At 35.4% G+C, this 15,656-nt stretch overlaps 2 protein-coding genes across 3 annotated transcripts; one reads left to right on the top strand and one right to left on the bottom strand.

The window, feature by feature from the left end:
- Positions 1–1,019: 1,019 nt before the first annotated feature.
- LOC144543781 (uncharacterized) lies at positions 1,020–3,761 on the bottom strand. The gene is made up of 4 exons (XM_078292176.1): positions 3,625–3,761; positions 3,444–3,531; positions 2,414–2,526; positions 1,020–1,385 (listed from the first exon to the last, which is right to left on the bottom strand). The coding sequence occupies exons 2-4, from the start codon at positions 3,517–3,519 to the stop codon at positions 1,305–1,307; spliced, it is 270 nt and encodes an 89-aa protein (XP_078148302.1). The 5' UTR covers positions 3,520–3,531; positions 3,625–3,761; the 3' UTR covers positions 1,020–1,304.
- Positions 3,762–4,933: 1,172 nt separating this feature from the next.
- On the top strand, positions 4,934–14,308 carry CPSF100 (cleavage and polyadenylation specificity factor 100). Of its 2 annotated transcripts, none has more exons than XM_078326569.1 (18): positions 4,934–5,259; positions 5,691–5,859; positions 6,083–6,179; positions 6,308–6,434; positions 6,763–6,878; positions 7,138–7,232; positions 7,736–7,887; positions 8,377–8,434; positions 8,526–8,633; positions 9,162–9,423; positions 9,807–9,979; positions 10,421–10,516; positions 10,922–11,020; positions 11,627–11,758; positions 12,132–12,176; positions 13,216–13,383; positions 13,810–13,884; positions 13,982–14,308. In XM_078326569.1, the coding sequence occupies exons 1-18, from the start codon at positions 5,111–5,113 to the stop codon at positions 14,078–14,080; spliced, it is 2,220 nt and encodes a 739-aa protein (XP_078182695.1). In that variant the 5' UTR covers positions 4,934–5,110; the 3' UTR covers positions 14,081–14,308. The 2 variants fall into 2 exon arrangements, with proteins under 2 accessions (XP_078182695.1, XP_078182694.1); XM_078326568.1 differs by having other exon boundaries at positions 9,807–9,982.
- The last annotated feature ends 1,348 nt before the right edge of the window (positions 14,309–15,656 follow it).

The following is a 15,656-nucleotide window of genomic DNA, read 5'->3' as shown; positions in this document are numbered from 1 at the left end:
GATGCCAAGGTCACAACAGCCATTTCTTCTTCTTTTTTTTTTGTTTCGGCAGCGATCTATTGCATTCACTATGTTATGTTATTTTTTATTTCCCATTTTTCAAAAACTATGTTCTTGATGTTTTACCTTTGACTTTCTATTTACATTTACAGTAAAAATGACACCGTTTGATTTAGAGTTTAATGTGTGATATGCTCACTAAGATATGAGATTGATTTCAAACGAAGATTCCAATTCATTGAAACCGATATTTGTTGAAACAGAAAAATTTGAATCTTTTTTTGAGAAACTTGGCGGTGGCTGTCAAGTGCAAAAAAATTGAATCTAATAGCTAAGATTAGAGGCAAATTTAGGTTCAAGGTATGAAAGTCAATTGAACCTTGTGTATTTAAAATATATGTAATTACATGTGATTTTCTATATAATTTAGAGTAAAATATTATGGATACTATAAAATTAACTTTCATTCACGCATGAAAATTTTATATGATTAATCCCCACTCATGCTTGACCTCTTAATTTTACATGGCTGCCATAGTTTGAAACAAGCTTTTCAGTTTTATAACTATAAAAAAAGAAAAGAAAATACCGACTATAAATCTGAATACATAGACATTCTAAATTTGTATGAACAAAGTAAGATGGAGAAATCAAATTCATCCATAGTTTCTCTAGTAGCACACCGTAAATTGAATCTACCCTTCAACTTTTATGTACAAACAATAAATTGATTATACAATAAAATGTGGGTACAATTCTCTCACTACATCTTACACAGTACCAAAGGTTCACCTCAGGTCCTTTCAGGCTTTTTTGCCTATTCGGCAGACAATACACCTCGACTGGTTTTAGTACATCCACATATTCTTATGGTACAGACCATTCAGAAGTATATCATTCAAACAAATTCAAGACGTACTTGAGTGCTGCTAATCTCCGAACTAATTTCAAGACACGAGTTTTAATGCATGATTAAGTTCTCACCTGTGACATTGGTCCTATTTGGTAAATAAAAAGGGTTTTACAATAGGCTTTAATGTGTATTCTCAGCCTTAAAAGTTATGTCTTTATAACAGGAATGGTATTTTTGCATGAGACAGGCATACCTACATAGAAACATACAATATCAGGAACAAGACAACATACATGTTTGGAGAAGCATGGAATAGGGCAAATATATATTAAATCCTACACTAAACACAAAAACTATAATATCATGTCAGACTGCATGCACCTCACTGCAAGGTGAGATAAACATCATTAGCTTTTTACTGGCTGTCGCCTCCTTTTTTCATCAGTGAGCTTCAGTATCCCCTTTTTACCCGTTTAGCTGGCTTCAATGGTTGCCTAGCTTCTTCAGCAACTCTTTTCTCAATGTATTGAAACTTAAAAAAAAAAGAAAAGGCATTTGCATTAGAAAGAAATAAGGCATACAAATATCAGTTTAACATATAAAGTATTCAATTGCTGACCAATCAAGAACTAATCTTATATCCTAAACCAACACAATCGTGACACCCAGTACCTCAATCAGGTTGGATGTTAGGAAATTTGAGAAAAGATTCAAAGAAACAATAGAATATTGGATAAAGATTTTAACGAGAAAGAGGTGAAGAGTGTAAAACTCAAAATTGATTTACTTCTTGCACAATTAGTTCTTACAGAGGAATGCCTATTTATAGGCGATATGATTCCTATTTTCTATCAAATTTTCTAAAGCCTATCGCTCTACCGAATCTCCTGATGACATGTCAGACGCCACATGCTTCTCCAGTTGGGATTCTGAATCTCCTGATGACACATCAGAGGTCACGTACTTCTGTTCCTGCTGATTTGGTTCGACCGCTTCTTCTTTAATTCCTTCCTGCTTCTCCAGTTGTAATTCTGCTGCTACTCTCCTTTCCTCCTTTTAGGGACGGAAGAAATTAACGTTTCCGGTCAGTATATTTAAATGGGTCCCTTTTGACAGTATAACCTTCTGGTGCCCTTTTATCCTGCCCGCTTGACCCAATCTTCTTTCTTCTCGCTCCAGCCTGTTGAGTAAGTCTAATTTTGCTACGGCTATTCGCAAATTCTACTACGCTATTTCTGATTGTGCCCGTTTATGTGTTCTTTTGTTTTTTTATCCCTAATTGTTTCTAAAAGGAATTAGATCAATTGCCCAAATGCTGCTCCAAATTAAAGTATCGCCAAAAGAAGTAGACTCAAAATAACCCTAATTGTTTATGCACTCTTTACAGTTCTAGCGTGCCAGTACAGACAATTGATGGCCCGTCATCTGTTAGTAAATTACTGCAGATTACTCTGTATAGTACTTCCAGCAGTTCGTTGAAGAAAATAATGCTCAAAACGAAGACAAGCACAAATATGCAAAAAAAAAAATTCTGAACAACATTTGAGAGAAGCAAAATACCTCCTCATGTTTTCTCTGAAGTTGAAGGAGATCCTGACATAAGGTACGACACTCAGCATGATACGCTGAAGCTAGTTCTTTGATCAAGGCTTTCCTTTTTATTATCCCAATCACTAAAGTAGATAAACAGATCTCAAAATTTATGCAATGTAATACAAAAGGAAAAAAAAAAAAAGCAGACTTTTTCTACCTTGTGCTAACAATCAAACAAAAATTCCTATCAATGTTAGTGATTTGTTATCAGTAAAGATCAAAGATTCAAAATACAGCATGCATTCATTCAACTATAATCACCAACATTTGATAAAAATTGACAAAAGAAAGCCACTTATTGAAACTGTAAGCAGAACAGTACAGTATACACCTACTAGCCTAGAATACCATGCAAACACTTTCTAGTTCTTGATCCTTTATTATGTCAATTACCAGGGAAAAAAGAAACATGAACAAGCTTTATCATTAGTAGGAAGTCAACTCCAAATTAACCTTTTTGGGACAATTCAGGTTTTGGTCACTTAATTTTTTTTTTTTTAAAAAAAAAAAAACTAATTGGCCCTCGAACTTTTATTTGCATCAAATTAGTCCTCAAACTTTTCAAAAAGAAGTTAGTCCTTCAAGTCCTTCAATTTTGAAAAGATGACAATGTCAGTCAATAAACTTCTGTATGATCAAATTGATCTTTGAAGTATAAAAAAAGAATAAAGTTAAAAAGATTCACTTGAGTCATTTGAGAGAAGTTGAAGGATCAACTTAGATTTTTTCAAAAGTTCAAAAACTGATTTGGTGCAACTTAAAGTTAATGGACTAACTTGGGTTTTCTGAAATAGTTCCAAGGACTCAGTGTAAATGGAAGTTTAAGCAGTAATTTGGTTTTTTTAAGATAGTTCAGGAATCAAAACCTGAATCTCCCTATTAGAATAAGGTGAAAATGTAAAAAAGTAAGCACTTGATCACCTCCATTTTTTGGAATTATACAGATAACCCTCAAAAATAAATTTTACACCATCCAGTTAAATGGCAAGAATCTTACTTCGGCTGGGATCAAACTGGACCGGATCCTCCTTCGCTTCACCTGGGGATTGCTCCGGTGTATCTTTCCCTTCCATTGTAGATAATTTCTGTATAAATCACAAGAAACCAAGAAAATTGGATAGGTCAATAGAGTTTCGAGCAAACGATTCAGGCGAGAGGTAGAGAGAAACTATGAGCACCTTCAATCGGAAGCAGCTAGAGTCTTCCTAGGGTTGGCACTTGGCAGTATGGCACTCGGCCACTCGCCAAGAACAGGAAACTTTTCTCCTTTTCTTGATTCCTCGATCTAAATCGACGGAGATTAAAATTCCTCGATCGACCCGACATGGCGGAGCAAATATTTAAGCCTTTTAAATGACATGTAAGCCCATTAACACAATTCCTAGCCCATGATTTGAAGTGGCTATATGGCTACATCTAGCCCATGGAAATAAATCTGCTGTGATTCTAAAGGGATCGCAGGACCCTGTGATTTCAAATCCAGCCTTTAACTTTTTGGAATGCACAAATTTCAACAACACTTATTTTTTTATGCACGAATCTTCAGACAAATAAATGGATGGATTTGGAATAACAGGGTCCTGCAATCTCTTTAGAATCACAGCAGATTTATTTCCGTCTAGCTCATAGGCTACAGCACAACTGTTTTTGTAAGCTAGCATTGCATGGTTTGGCTATGTAAACATTGTCATATCAGTTTATATAACATCAATTCTAAAATCTATCAAATTGACTTCGAACGACTAATTTAAACTGTTTAAACCGATTTACATTATGAGTGATGCATTTACATACAAATTTTTTTATATTTTCGAGTTATTTTAGTATCAAATCAAGCGATAAAAATATTGAAAAATTAATGTATTAAAATTAACTTAAAGCTCACACATTTGACCGCTTGACTTAATACTAAATAAATTCGAAAAGTTATAAATTTTGCATGTAAACGCACAACTAATGAAGTAGATCGGTTTGAACGGTTTGGATTCACCGTTTGAAGTCGATTTGATAGGTTTTAGAGTTGGTGTTATATAGGTTGAAATGGAATTTGGCTAGTATAATATCAGTGTCATTTCAGCCTATATAACACCAACTCTAAAACCTATCAAATCGACTTCAAACAGTGAATTCAAACCGTTCAAACCGATCTACTTCATTAGTTGTGCGTTTACATGCAAAATTTATAACTTTTCAAATTTATTTAATATTAAGTCAAGCGGTTAAATGTGTGAGTTTTTAAATTAATTTTAATACATTAATTTTTCAATTACACTGAATTTTGGACGGTTCGTGCGGTTCTGATTGGACGGTTCAGATCCAAAAATAAATATTCCGTTACCTTAGATGAAATGAATTCATCGTAAATGCGGGATGGGGTGATCCGAATTCAACATTAGTCCCAGACTCCCAGCCGAAGATTGGAATTCGGTACCTATGTAGACAGGGGATATGTTTTGAGATTCGTGCCAAGTTAAACCTGACGCCTCGGATCTAATTGTACTCGATCAGGTATTGCACTGCACATGAATTCCCCTCCCGTGCCATCAGAGGCGCCAGGAGGAAGTGTTTCTTTTCTAAAACCCTCTCCCACACTGCCTCGGCCTTTCTGGTCGAATACTCACTCCGACAAGTAAACCCAGCGCTCCTCTCTGTTTCGGTGGAAGAATGGGAACGTCGGTGCAAGTGACACCGCTGAGCGGGGTCTATGGAGAGAGCCCCCTGTGCTATTTGGTCGCCATTGATGGCTTCAATCTTTTAATGGACTGTGGCTGGAACGACCTCTTCGACCCCGCTCTTCTCCTTCCACTCTCCAGGTTCCTCTCTTTTTCTGACATTCCCCATACTTTATCAGTATGCAATTTACCTATTTAGCTCAATTGCATTGGCTGTCAGCTAGATCTCCCGTCCATGTTGTGTTTGACAAATTTGTTTCTGAGACCATGTTATGGTTTGAAATTATAAATAAGAAACCTGAATTGTAATCATGTAATGTACTAGGTTCTTCTGAGGAAAAAAAATAATAAATAGACCATAGCATTACACTATGATCTTCTATGTGAAAGGCTGAAAAATAAACCTCTACTAAATTAAATTGTATTTATGCATGGAAGTGTAATTCCACCTTTTACAACCTTATACCCCAATGTGGTGCTGTTATTAATTTTGCTTAATGTGTGGTATCTCTTTGTGTTAAGTGTATTAATTTCAGTAACTAATTGAGAGGCAAAATTGGGAATTTTCCCAGGGTTGCCAAGTCAGTTGATGCAGTTTTGGTATCGCACCCTGACATTCTCCACCTAGGAGCATTGCCGTATGCCAGGAAGCATTTTGGTCTCTCAGCTCCTGTATATGCCACTGAGCCAGTGTATAGACTTGGTCTTTTGACTATGTATGACCACTATCTTTCTCGAAGAGTAAGTTCTCGTTGCAGAGTACAGCTATTTTGAAATGGTCTTTGCAAACTCCTACCATTGTCTTGCATTTGCAAATAACATGAAATTTGGGCCACATGTTTATCACACCTTCTACTGAAATAGTATGAAATACTTTTGTGACTTGACTTCTTATCTGAAAATGGACTTGTTATTGCATTTTCCAAAGAAGATTGTAACCTTTTTTCACAATTACGTTTTGTAGCAAATTTCAGACTTCGACATGTTCACCCTTGATGACATTGATGCTGCTTTCCAAAATGTTATTAGGCTTAAATACTCCCAAAATTACCATCTTTCAGGTTACTATTCTCTTCTAAATTCTTAGCATTTTTTTCCAGATCATGTGACAATTGGTTACTACGTACGAGCTTTGTTGTGTATATTAATTTGACAGTTGGTTGTGACATATGAGTTTTGTTGTGTATAGAAAAGGGGGAGGGGATAGTTATTGCCCCTCATGTGGCAGGTCATCTCTTGGGCGGTACAGTTTGGAAGATAACAAAGGATGGAGAAGATGTGGTATATGCAGTCGATTTCAATCATAGGAAAGAAAGGTGTGACCTTGTTTTATCTATAGCAGCTGTATTGTTTTGTTTTTTACAATTTTTTTGTGAAGTTGTGGGAGGGGGGAGATTGTTCATACCCCTCTCATCAGTTTCCTAGAAGAAGCCCCTCTTAGTTTCAGCGAGAAAGAGAGACAATGCAAGATAATTGGTAATAATTTCTAAAAAGGTCGACAGGGGTTGACTTTGAAGTTATCTCTCGAGCTTTGTAGAAAAATACAAAATATTTCTTGTCATTGAAAGTTGTCAGCAAAATTTTTAGATATGGCAGGAGTAAGCAGTAATTTTGTATCTGACATAACTCTTTTTCTTTGTTTAGGCACTTGAATGGGACTGTTCTCGAGTCTTTTGTTCGGCCTGCTGTTCTTATAACGGATGCATACAATGCTTTAAATAATCAAGTATATAAACGCCAAAGGGACCAAGAATTTATTGGTACTCCTTTACTAGCTATTTCCATATACAGTCTTAGTCCTGCACTAGCTCTTGCCAATAATTCATACCAAATTGATTCAAAATCAACAGTCAAGAAAAACTAATTAAAAGGATCAACGCATTATTCCAAATTAGATACAAAGTCCTGATTAGATCTTAGTTCTGTACAATCTCAAGGGCAATTTTTAATAATTAGTATGGTTATAGAATTAAAATCAGTTGAGCTTTCTTTTGATCAAATTCATAATATTTTCTTTAGATGAAATTCTGAGAGTACTTAGAGCTAATGGCACAGTTTTGCTTCCAGTCGATACTGCTGGAAGGGTATTGGAGCTTATTTTAATCCTTGAGCAGGTAAAAGATAGTTTTTTTTTTTAATTTTAATTTTAACGACTCTTTTAAACAGTTCAAATGGTGAAATAAAGCAAATTCAAGAGTCTATTAATTTCTCTATCCAGCCAACAAATTGATTTGTATTGAAATGGAGCTATTTGACCTTAAAACAACCAAATATTCATCTAAAAATCTATAGAAAAGCTTCATACCAAGTGCTAGGTGTGACCCCACCTCCCCAAGGCCCTTCCATGGTAGGGGAGTTTCATCTTGATGCTCACAAAAATATCAAAAAAAAAAAAAAGTTCCTCTAGAAAACAAGAAGTTTCAGTGCACGCTATCCTTTGTGAACATACATAGTATCTTTATCCACCAATACAAAATAATAAGAAAATTGTTCATCTTATCCATTATGATAAACAGATTGCCCAAAATAAGGGTGTAGCTGATATTGTGAGGGCTATAGTGGCCTGCAAGAAATTTTTAATTAGCCTAACAGGACTGAACCATATGCGTAATTGCAGTATTGGGCTCAACAACATTTGAGTTTTCCAATCTTCTTTCTTTCAAATGTGGCCTCAAGTACCATTGAATATGTCAAGAGTTTTCTTGAGTGGATGAGTGACTCCATTGCCAAGTCTTTTGAACATACACGTGACAATGCCTTTCTACTCAAGTAAGTGTAATTTTGGTTGTATGGTGAATTTTTCTGTTTTTCCCCCCTTGAAAGTCTCAAACTAAACTTAGTTTTACACCATGTTTCTAGATGATATCAAGATTTCTCATTTTTACAGCTAATCCCAGATATATTGTGAGTCAGTTGCAAATGGTAGCTGACCGGTTATATAAAGTTGGATAAAAATGTAATTAAAATTCTGGCGGTTTTCTCGTATAATAAATCACAACCAGTTAGCTAAACTATATCTAAATCCATTGTTTGAGCTCAGGTTGGATTTAGAGTAAATAATTGTAAAGGAACAGGGGCCTTTTTAAATGTAAAAGTTGAATAGATGTTTGGTGTAATTATAGGAAATTGTCAGTGTTATATGACTGTACACTTAACGCTGTCAAAGAACCTGTTAGTTCAGTGCTTCTTTTGTTACTACTGTACTGTATACTGATGTCTAATGATATTTTTCTATTTTCTGACTAAAATACCTTGCAGATATGTCAGCCTTATAATTAACAAAAGTGATCTAGAGAATTATGCCAATGTTCCCAAAGTTAGAATTCTTCTCTCTCTCTCTCTTTTTGTATTTTTTGTATTTTTTTCGTTTGTATTTTGGAATTACAAATAATTAGCAAGTTTTTTAGGTGGTTCTGACATCCATGGCTAGCCTGGAGGTGGGTTTCTCTCATGACATGTTTGTCGAGCTTGCGACTGAAACAAAGAATCTAGTGCTTTTTACTGAAAGGGGCCAGGTTCTAAATTCTCTATTTTTTTTCTTCAACTTCCATTTTTTAAAGTATTTTCAAGTGTTTGGAATGAAATGCACTCTCATAGAAAAATAAATTAAGGTACTAGTACTGGTGGCTGTTCAGTTCTATCACAGTGGTGTCATGTAGTGGACATGCTTTGATTGCGTGCTTTTTTGTCATTTTTTTCTGCATGACCTGTGTATTATTTATAGTCATATATTATTTTTTATATCTACATTAATTTCTTACTATAATGGACAGTACAATAGAAGAAAGTAAAGATGACTTCAATACATGGGTATAATAATAGCACTCAGTTCAATACAAACCCCAACTGACTACCCAAGAGATTTATGTCGTGCACAGAAGGGCATGCTGTATTTAAATATGATAGACTAGAAAATAACATATTTCATACCCATACATAACAGTTATAATATATGGTATTTATAAGGGGCCTAAGGTCTTGGAGTGCTGACCATATAATTTCATATTTAATTTTGCTTTAGTGACTCCAATTTGTGTTTTCAGTTTGGTACACTGGCCCGAATGCTTCAAGTGGACCCTCCTCCCAAGGCTGTGAAGGTCACCATGAGTAAAAGAGTACCTTTAGTGGGAGACGAGTTAAAAGCTTATGATGAGGAGCAGGAAAAGATAAAGAAGGAAGAAGCTGTTAAAAAGGCAAGCATAATAAAAGTGGAAGAGGTGCGAGCTGCATCGTCTCACTTGTCAGAATCTAGTAAAGGGGATTCCATGATGATTGACCCCCCTTCTGCAGTAGCTTCATCAGAAGGTAAATTGCTAAAATTCAAAATTTTAAGAAAAATCTTCCAAATGCTTCCATGTAATCCAGAACCCGAAAATGAAACAAAAACCATTGTAGCTTACATCAATTTTATCAATGAGCCAGTGTTGTGGATGATTTATTTGCTTGTTTTCTGTGTTGTTGATGCCCAGCTAACAAGGCCAAAATGCTGCAATCTTTTCCATACAAAAGATGTAGATCACATCTAATGGTTTAATTATGTCATTTGAATTTACACTTTTTATCTTTCTCATAGAGTGGTTTCATGATGGATGCATGAAAAATGGGGGGCAATGGAACACTCTTTCTAATCTGAAGATCCAATCTGATTTTTGAGTTCTCATGTTCTTTTTGTTTTGTTTAAAATCTAGTGGCCTCACATTTTCATGGCAAAATGGACATTTTGGTTGACGGATTTACGCCTCCATCAACCAGTGTCACTCCAATGTTTCCATTTTTTGAGAACACAGCTCAGTGGGATGATTTTGGGGAGGTCATTAATCCTGATGATTATGTAATCCAAGAAGAAGAATCAAATCATATGGTTGTAAGTCCCAATCCAATTATATCTAGATCTTATGGCAGAGTTGTTCAGACCTGCTGCTGACCCATAGTGACTAGTAAAAGCTGTAGCAGTACAATACTTGTGATCGTGCCAATCTTTATGGTCCAATTATTTTTATTTTTTATTTCCTCAAAACATTGTTAAGATTGCTAAACATGGTACTGGAGTAATCTCTGTTATCTACAGTAAAGTATGTCATCCCAGAAATATGCAAAAAAGGGTTATATATCATACATTAAATGTGTATTGAATACTACAAAAAGTACATTACCAGAAAAATTATATTGATGCAGTTGGTGCCGATTAGTCTTGGTAGCGAGAATCAGTATCAAGTTTTGTATTTGCATGTTTTATTTTTATTTTGATTAGATGTTGCTTATTTTAACTCCTATTAATTTTGCCATATTATTCAAAATTTAGGGTAATAGCAAAGGTTTAGATGCTAAACCTGATGAAGCCTCAGTACACTTGCTCCTCGACTCAACACCCTCAAAAGTCGTGTCACATGAAATGACGGTGAGTTAAAGACACTATATCGACCCGTGAAGATAACATAGTGCTTCTCAGTTCAAATTGGACTTTGGTGGTTATTCTTTAATTTTATTCATGGTAATGCTGGTATATGTTACTTGAGGTCTAAAATCAGTATGAAGTAGTGGGCGTTCTTAAATATGAACCATTGCATGCCTTTATTGGAGTGTCTTTGCAAAGAATGACCTAATTAATTCTTTCCTGTTTTTCATTTTTAGTTCGACTTGTAATTCATTTGAGGTCTCCTAATCAGATCTTAGTGTAGAAATAGTCTTCTATATATGTCTTCATTGCTTATATTTGGTTTTGTTGTACTGTTATAAAATTTATACAATTGTTTAACTCTCACAAACATGTGAACTTGTGTTCTTGTGGTACAAAAAAAAACAGGTGCAAGTGAAGTGTGCCCTGTTATACATGGATTTTGAAGGCCGGTCTGATGGCCGTTCAGTCAAGTCAATTATAGCTCACGTGGCTCCTTTAAAACTTGTATGTCTTTAAGGAATTTATTTGATTAAGGAATTTTACTGGAATAAGACCACAGTTGATCTTATTCCTTCATGTGGAATAGAAACTTTTTTACCGCTAACCTTGAGCAGAATAGTTTGAAAGCTATCAGGTTTTCATATGATATGCACTCGTGGAAAACCTCAATATATCAAGAACAACCTGCAAATCCTTATGAGAAACACAGATGCTCCTATTAGCAGTATTTATTTTCTAGGATTTTTTATATATTTCAAGGGTAACATTTTTTTCTTGTGACATAATATTGCTTGTAGATTAATGGACATACGGTAAATTAAATGAGCTTAATGGTCAAATAATTGTAGGGGTAATGATGATGCTTTACTAGTTCCACAAGGGCATGTGTATTATTTTTTGTTGTTTCTTAGGAATATCAATGGTATTTCATGATTTTTTAGTGGTAAATTTTTTGCCTTCAAATTATCTTGCTGTTTTGCATTTCATCTGCTTTCTGTATTTATTTTATTTTGCATTTGCACTGCTTTGTCAATATACCTATCGCAGTTGTTATTGATCTATTGGCATGCAACCTTTTCTATCAAATTACCTGGCGCTTTTGTACCTTAGGTTTTGGTGCATGGATCTGCAGAGGCAACAGAACATTTGAAGATGCACTGTGCAAAGCATGTATGCCCCCAGGTGTACGCACCACAGATAGAGGAGGCCATCGATGTGACTTCTGATCTGTGTGCCTATAAAGTACTTGATAATGAACTCCTTTCATATTTCCATTTTCATTTATTTGACAAGGAAAAAAGATAGAAAAGTATCAATAGGTTAGTCTAGGAGGAAAGGGGACTCAAATGTTGAACGAATCAACATAAATTTTAGGGGGAATTTCATGTATACCCCAAAAAAACTTCAAAATTACGTATTCCCCCCTCTAAAATTCATAATATCATATTTCCATTTTCATTTATTTGACAAGGAAAAAAGAGAGAAAAGTATCAATAGGTTAGTCTAAGGAGGAAAGGGGACTCAAATGGTGAACAAATCAACATAAATTTTAAATTAGTCTGTGTTTGGAAAATGAATCACTGATCTCTGTACATTTTGTGCTATAATTTTTCAGGTTCAGCTTTCAGAGAAATTGATGAGCAATGTTCTGTTTAGAAAGGTATAATGTTTTTTCACCTCCCTTTCGGTTTGTCTTAGTTGTTCTTTTGTGTTCTGCTGAAAGCAGTTGAAATAAGCTCATATCAATCAAGGATTGTAATGTAAAATTCATAAGCAGAGCTTTTCTGACGCTTCTACTTTTACTTTTTAAATGCTGCTGCACTTATGTTGCTCCAGTCCCCTGAACTTCAATCTATTGGAATGATTTAAGACCCTGGCAGAGTCCACATATTTTCATACTAACCAGAAATGGTGGTTCTACTCATATGTGCTACTAATTTATCCAGGGGCAGAGGGAAGGAGGGGCAAAAGGGGCCGCCACCCCAACCACCCCTATAAATTGGAAAATTGCTCTTTCGTTTTCTGAATTTTTAATTTTGCAAATACAAATACTCTTTGGCCCTGTCACAAAATAAATTGAGTTAAACTACAGTACTATGTGTAGCGCATATTGACCCATACTATGGATCAATACCTCCATTTTCAAAGTCCAAACAGTCGATCTAAACCGTTCATTATGATCTTCATATGACAATATACGTAGATCAAATTTTACATTTTTTATATAGGTATAAATTACTTCATCTAAAGATTCTAGACAATTAAAATGTAGTGATTTTCCACCTATCTAAAAAAATAGTAAAAAAATTCTAAAAAATTTAAAATTTAGTATGCAAATATATTTTCAGATGGAGATCATGTTGCACAGTTGGATTGACCATTTGGACTCTCAAAATTAAAATATTTATCCATAGTACGGATCAATCTGCGTTATGCATTGTACCATAGCCTCACTCGAATAAATTACATTACAGTAACTTATCTCCCCTGCCCCCCACAACCAATTCTAGTTTTCTAGCTCTGCTTGTTATAAATTTACCAGAACAGTACCAAAAAATTTCATTCTTTTTTGTTTTCTCTCATTCAGTTTATGATTATTTGGATCTTTCTGAATTTTTTTTACAGTCCTAGATACCATAGTGATCTTGGAACAGTTTCTCTTCAAGGCTTATTTGTTAGACTGTTTTAATGTATAACAGATGGGTGAGTATGAGATATCATGGATGGATTCGGTCACAGAGAAGACAAATGAGAAAATGCTTACTCTCCTCCCCCCTCCATCGGCTTCTCCAGTTCACAATTCAGTCCTTGTGGGAGATCTCAAGCTGGCAGATTTCAAGCAATTCCTTTCAACCAAGGGTATCCAGGTACAATCATCTTGTTTGTATTTCTAGTAGTTGGAACTCCTATCTTGTGCAATTTGGATTTGTGAACTGTGGAATTGGCTGAAGAACTTTCTTAGCTTTTGTTGGACCTTTTTTGGATGGTAAGGAGTACATAGCTTGCGATGCTTGTAACTTCAGTTAGGTGTTTTTGAATGTCAACGGGCAAAGTGCCCATTAACAATTGTATTAAATCATTAATAAAGAAAAGTTTGTACGCTCTATTTACAGTCTATCATAGACTACTGAATTAATTAATTGTTACAAATGAACTAATTGGTGAAATCAGGTAACTTTGAGAGCCATATGGTGTGTTTGTGAGGAGTGTTTAATTGCATGAGTGGAGTGGGTTTGACAAAACCAATACATTGGTGAACTTCTGAAGCATCATTATGTTGTATCGATTTACAGGTAGAATTTGCGGGTGGTGCCTTGAAGTGTGGTGAACATATTACTGTACGCAAGATCAGTGATTCAAGCCAAAAGGTAGCCCACAAATTGTAATTACTGCTTGTTATAATTTTTCCAAATATTAATTATTATTGTTTTCTGATCACATATTATTCTTGCTGCTTGTGATCAGGCTGGAACTGGTGCTCAACAGATTGTTATTGAAGGGCCCTTGTGCGATGATTACTACAAGATCAGAGAGCATCTCTATTCACAATTTTACTTGCTATAAGAAGCCATAAACTTATAGTTAGCTACTACTGTACAAGTTAGGTCAATGTGTAATGAATTAAATTGGAGGGAGAGCTAGCAGTTTTATCCATCTAATCATGAATGCTGGACATCTTACGTTGTACAATTGAACTTGGGTACAGCTCGAGTCTTTATTTACTGTATTACGTTATTTTTGTGTTCTTGTTTTTGTTGACAAAATATATTTCGGTAAATTATTAAAATTGAACTAAGATCATTATGGAATGAGTACATCCACTCCATATAAAGCTCAAGTTTATGTTATACAAGTGTGACATATATATAATACTTTTAAGACATTATGAGATTTGACTCGTGAGTTTGCAATTGTAAAAGTTCTGAATCTTTTTTTTTAACAATCTTACATAAAGCACAAAACAATATTCGAATTCAATAAAAAAAGCATGGAAGTTACCTAAAAAAATTCTGAAGTCACCGCATAAATTTAGAAATCATGAAAATAGAATAAACGTAAATAAAAAAAATGCATTCTCTGAATGACAAATAAAATGATGTCACATGGGCGCCAACTAGACTGAAATTTTTATTAGCAGGAAATTAATTAAATAAATATCGGAGAATAAATTTGAGTTTTTTCGAGATATAGGAAAACGTAACAGTGTATAATGTTCTGGACGTTATAGGCTATCACGACTTGATTAGTGACAAACTAATTATCCTATCTTCTAAAACCATGCAGAAAAAAAAACTGAAAAAAACCCTCGGACATTATCGTCTACCGTGGCCGGAGGTGCAAAAAAAAAAAAAAAAAAAAAAAAAATATATATATATATATATATATATATAGAGAGAGAGAGTAGACGTTTGCTAAACCCCTAACGGGTTCAACCCGTTTTGCCCGGCCCGTACCCGTTACCCGAGCTACCCGTACCCGTTGCCCGGGTACAAACGGGTAGACGGGTAGACGGGTACGGGTAATAAACGGACCGGACAACCTAATTTGAAAAAAAACCCGTTATACCCGTACCCGTCTACCCGCCTACCCGTACCCGCCTACCCGTACCCATCTACCCGCATACCCGTACCCGCCTACCCGTACCCATCTACCCGCATACCCGTACCCGTTACCCGTTTCACTTCAAAAAAATTTGAATTTTTTGAAAAAAACAGAAAAAAAAGGGAAAAAACAGAAAAAAAAAAAAAAAAAAACCGGGCGGACCGGACCCGTACCCGGATACCCGGATCCGTACCCGCGGTACCCGTACCCGTCAACCCGCAACGGGTACGGGTAATAAACAGACCGGATAGAGGTTTTGAAAAAATTACCCGTCTACCCGTTACGGGTTTTACCCGTACCCGACCTACCCCTTTACCCGTCCTACCCGTTACCCCTAACGGGTAACCCGGAACGGGTCACGGGTAACCCGTTAGCAAATGTCTAAGAGAGAGAGAGAGAGAGAGAGAGGGGGGGGGGGGTTGGCTAAGATCAAAGTGGTAGTTCCTGAGTTTTGGTGCTACCAATTCGTTTTTCAATTTTCAAAGTTCAAAATGTCGATCTGAACCGTTCAAGTTGATCTCTATATTAAAATGTGCAT

The sequence above is a fragment of the Carex rostrata genome, chromosome 25 (genome assembly GCF_964058835.1).
Source record: "Carex rostrata chromosome 25, lpCarRost1.2, whole genome shotgun sequence".
In the NCBI taxonomy this organism is placed as follows: Eukaryota; Viridiplantae; Streptophyta; class Magnoliopsida; order Poales; family Cyperaceae; genus Carex; species Carex rostrata.
This window is presented reverse-complemented; position numbering and strand designations above follow the sequence as displayed.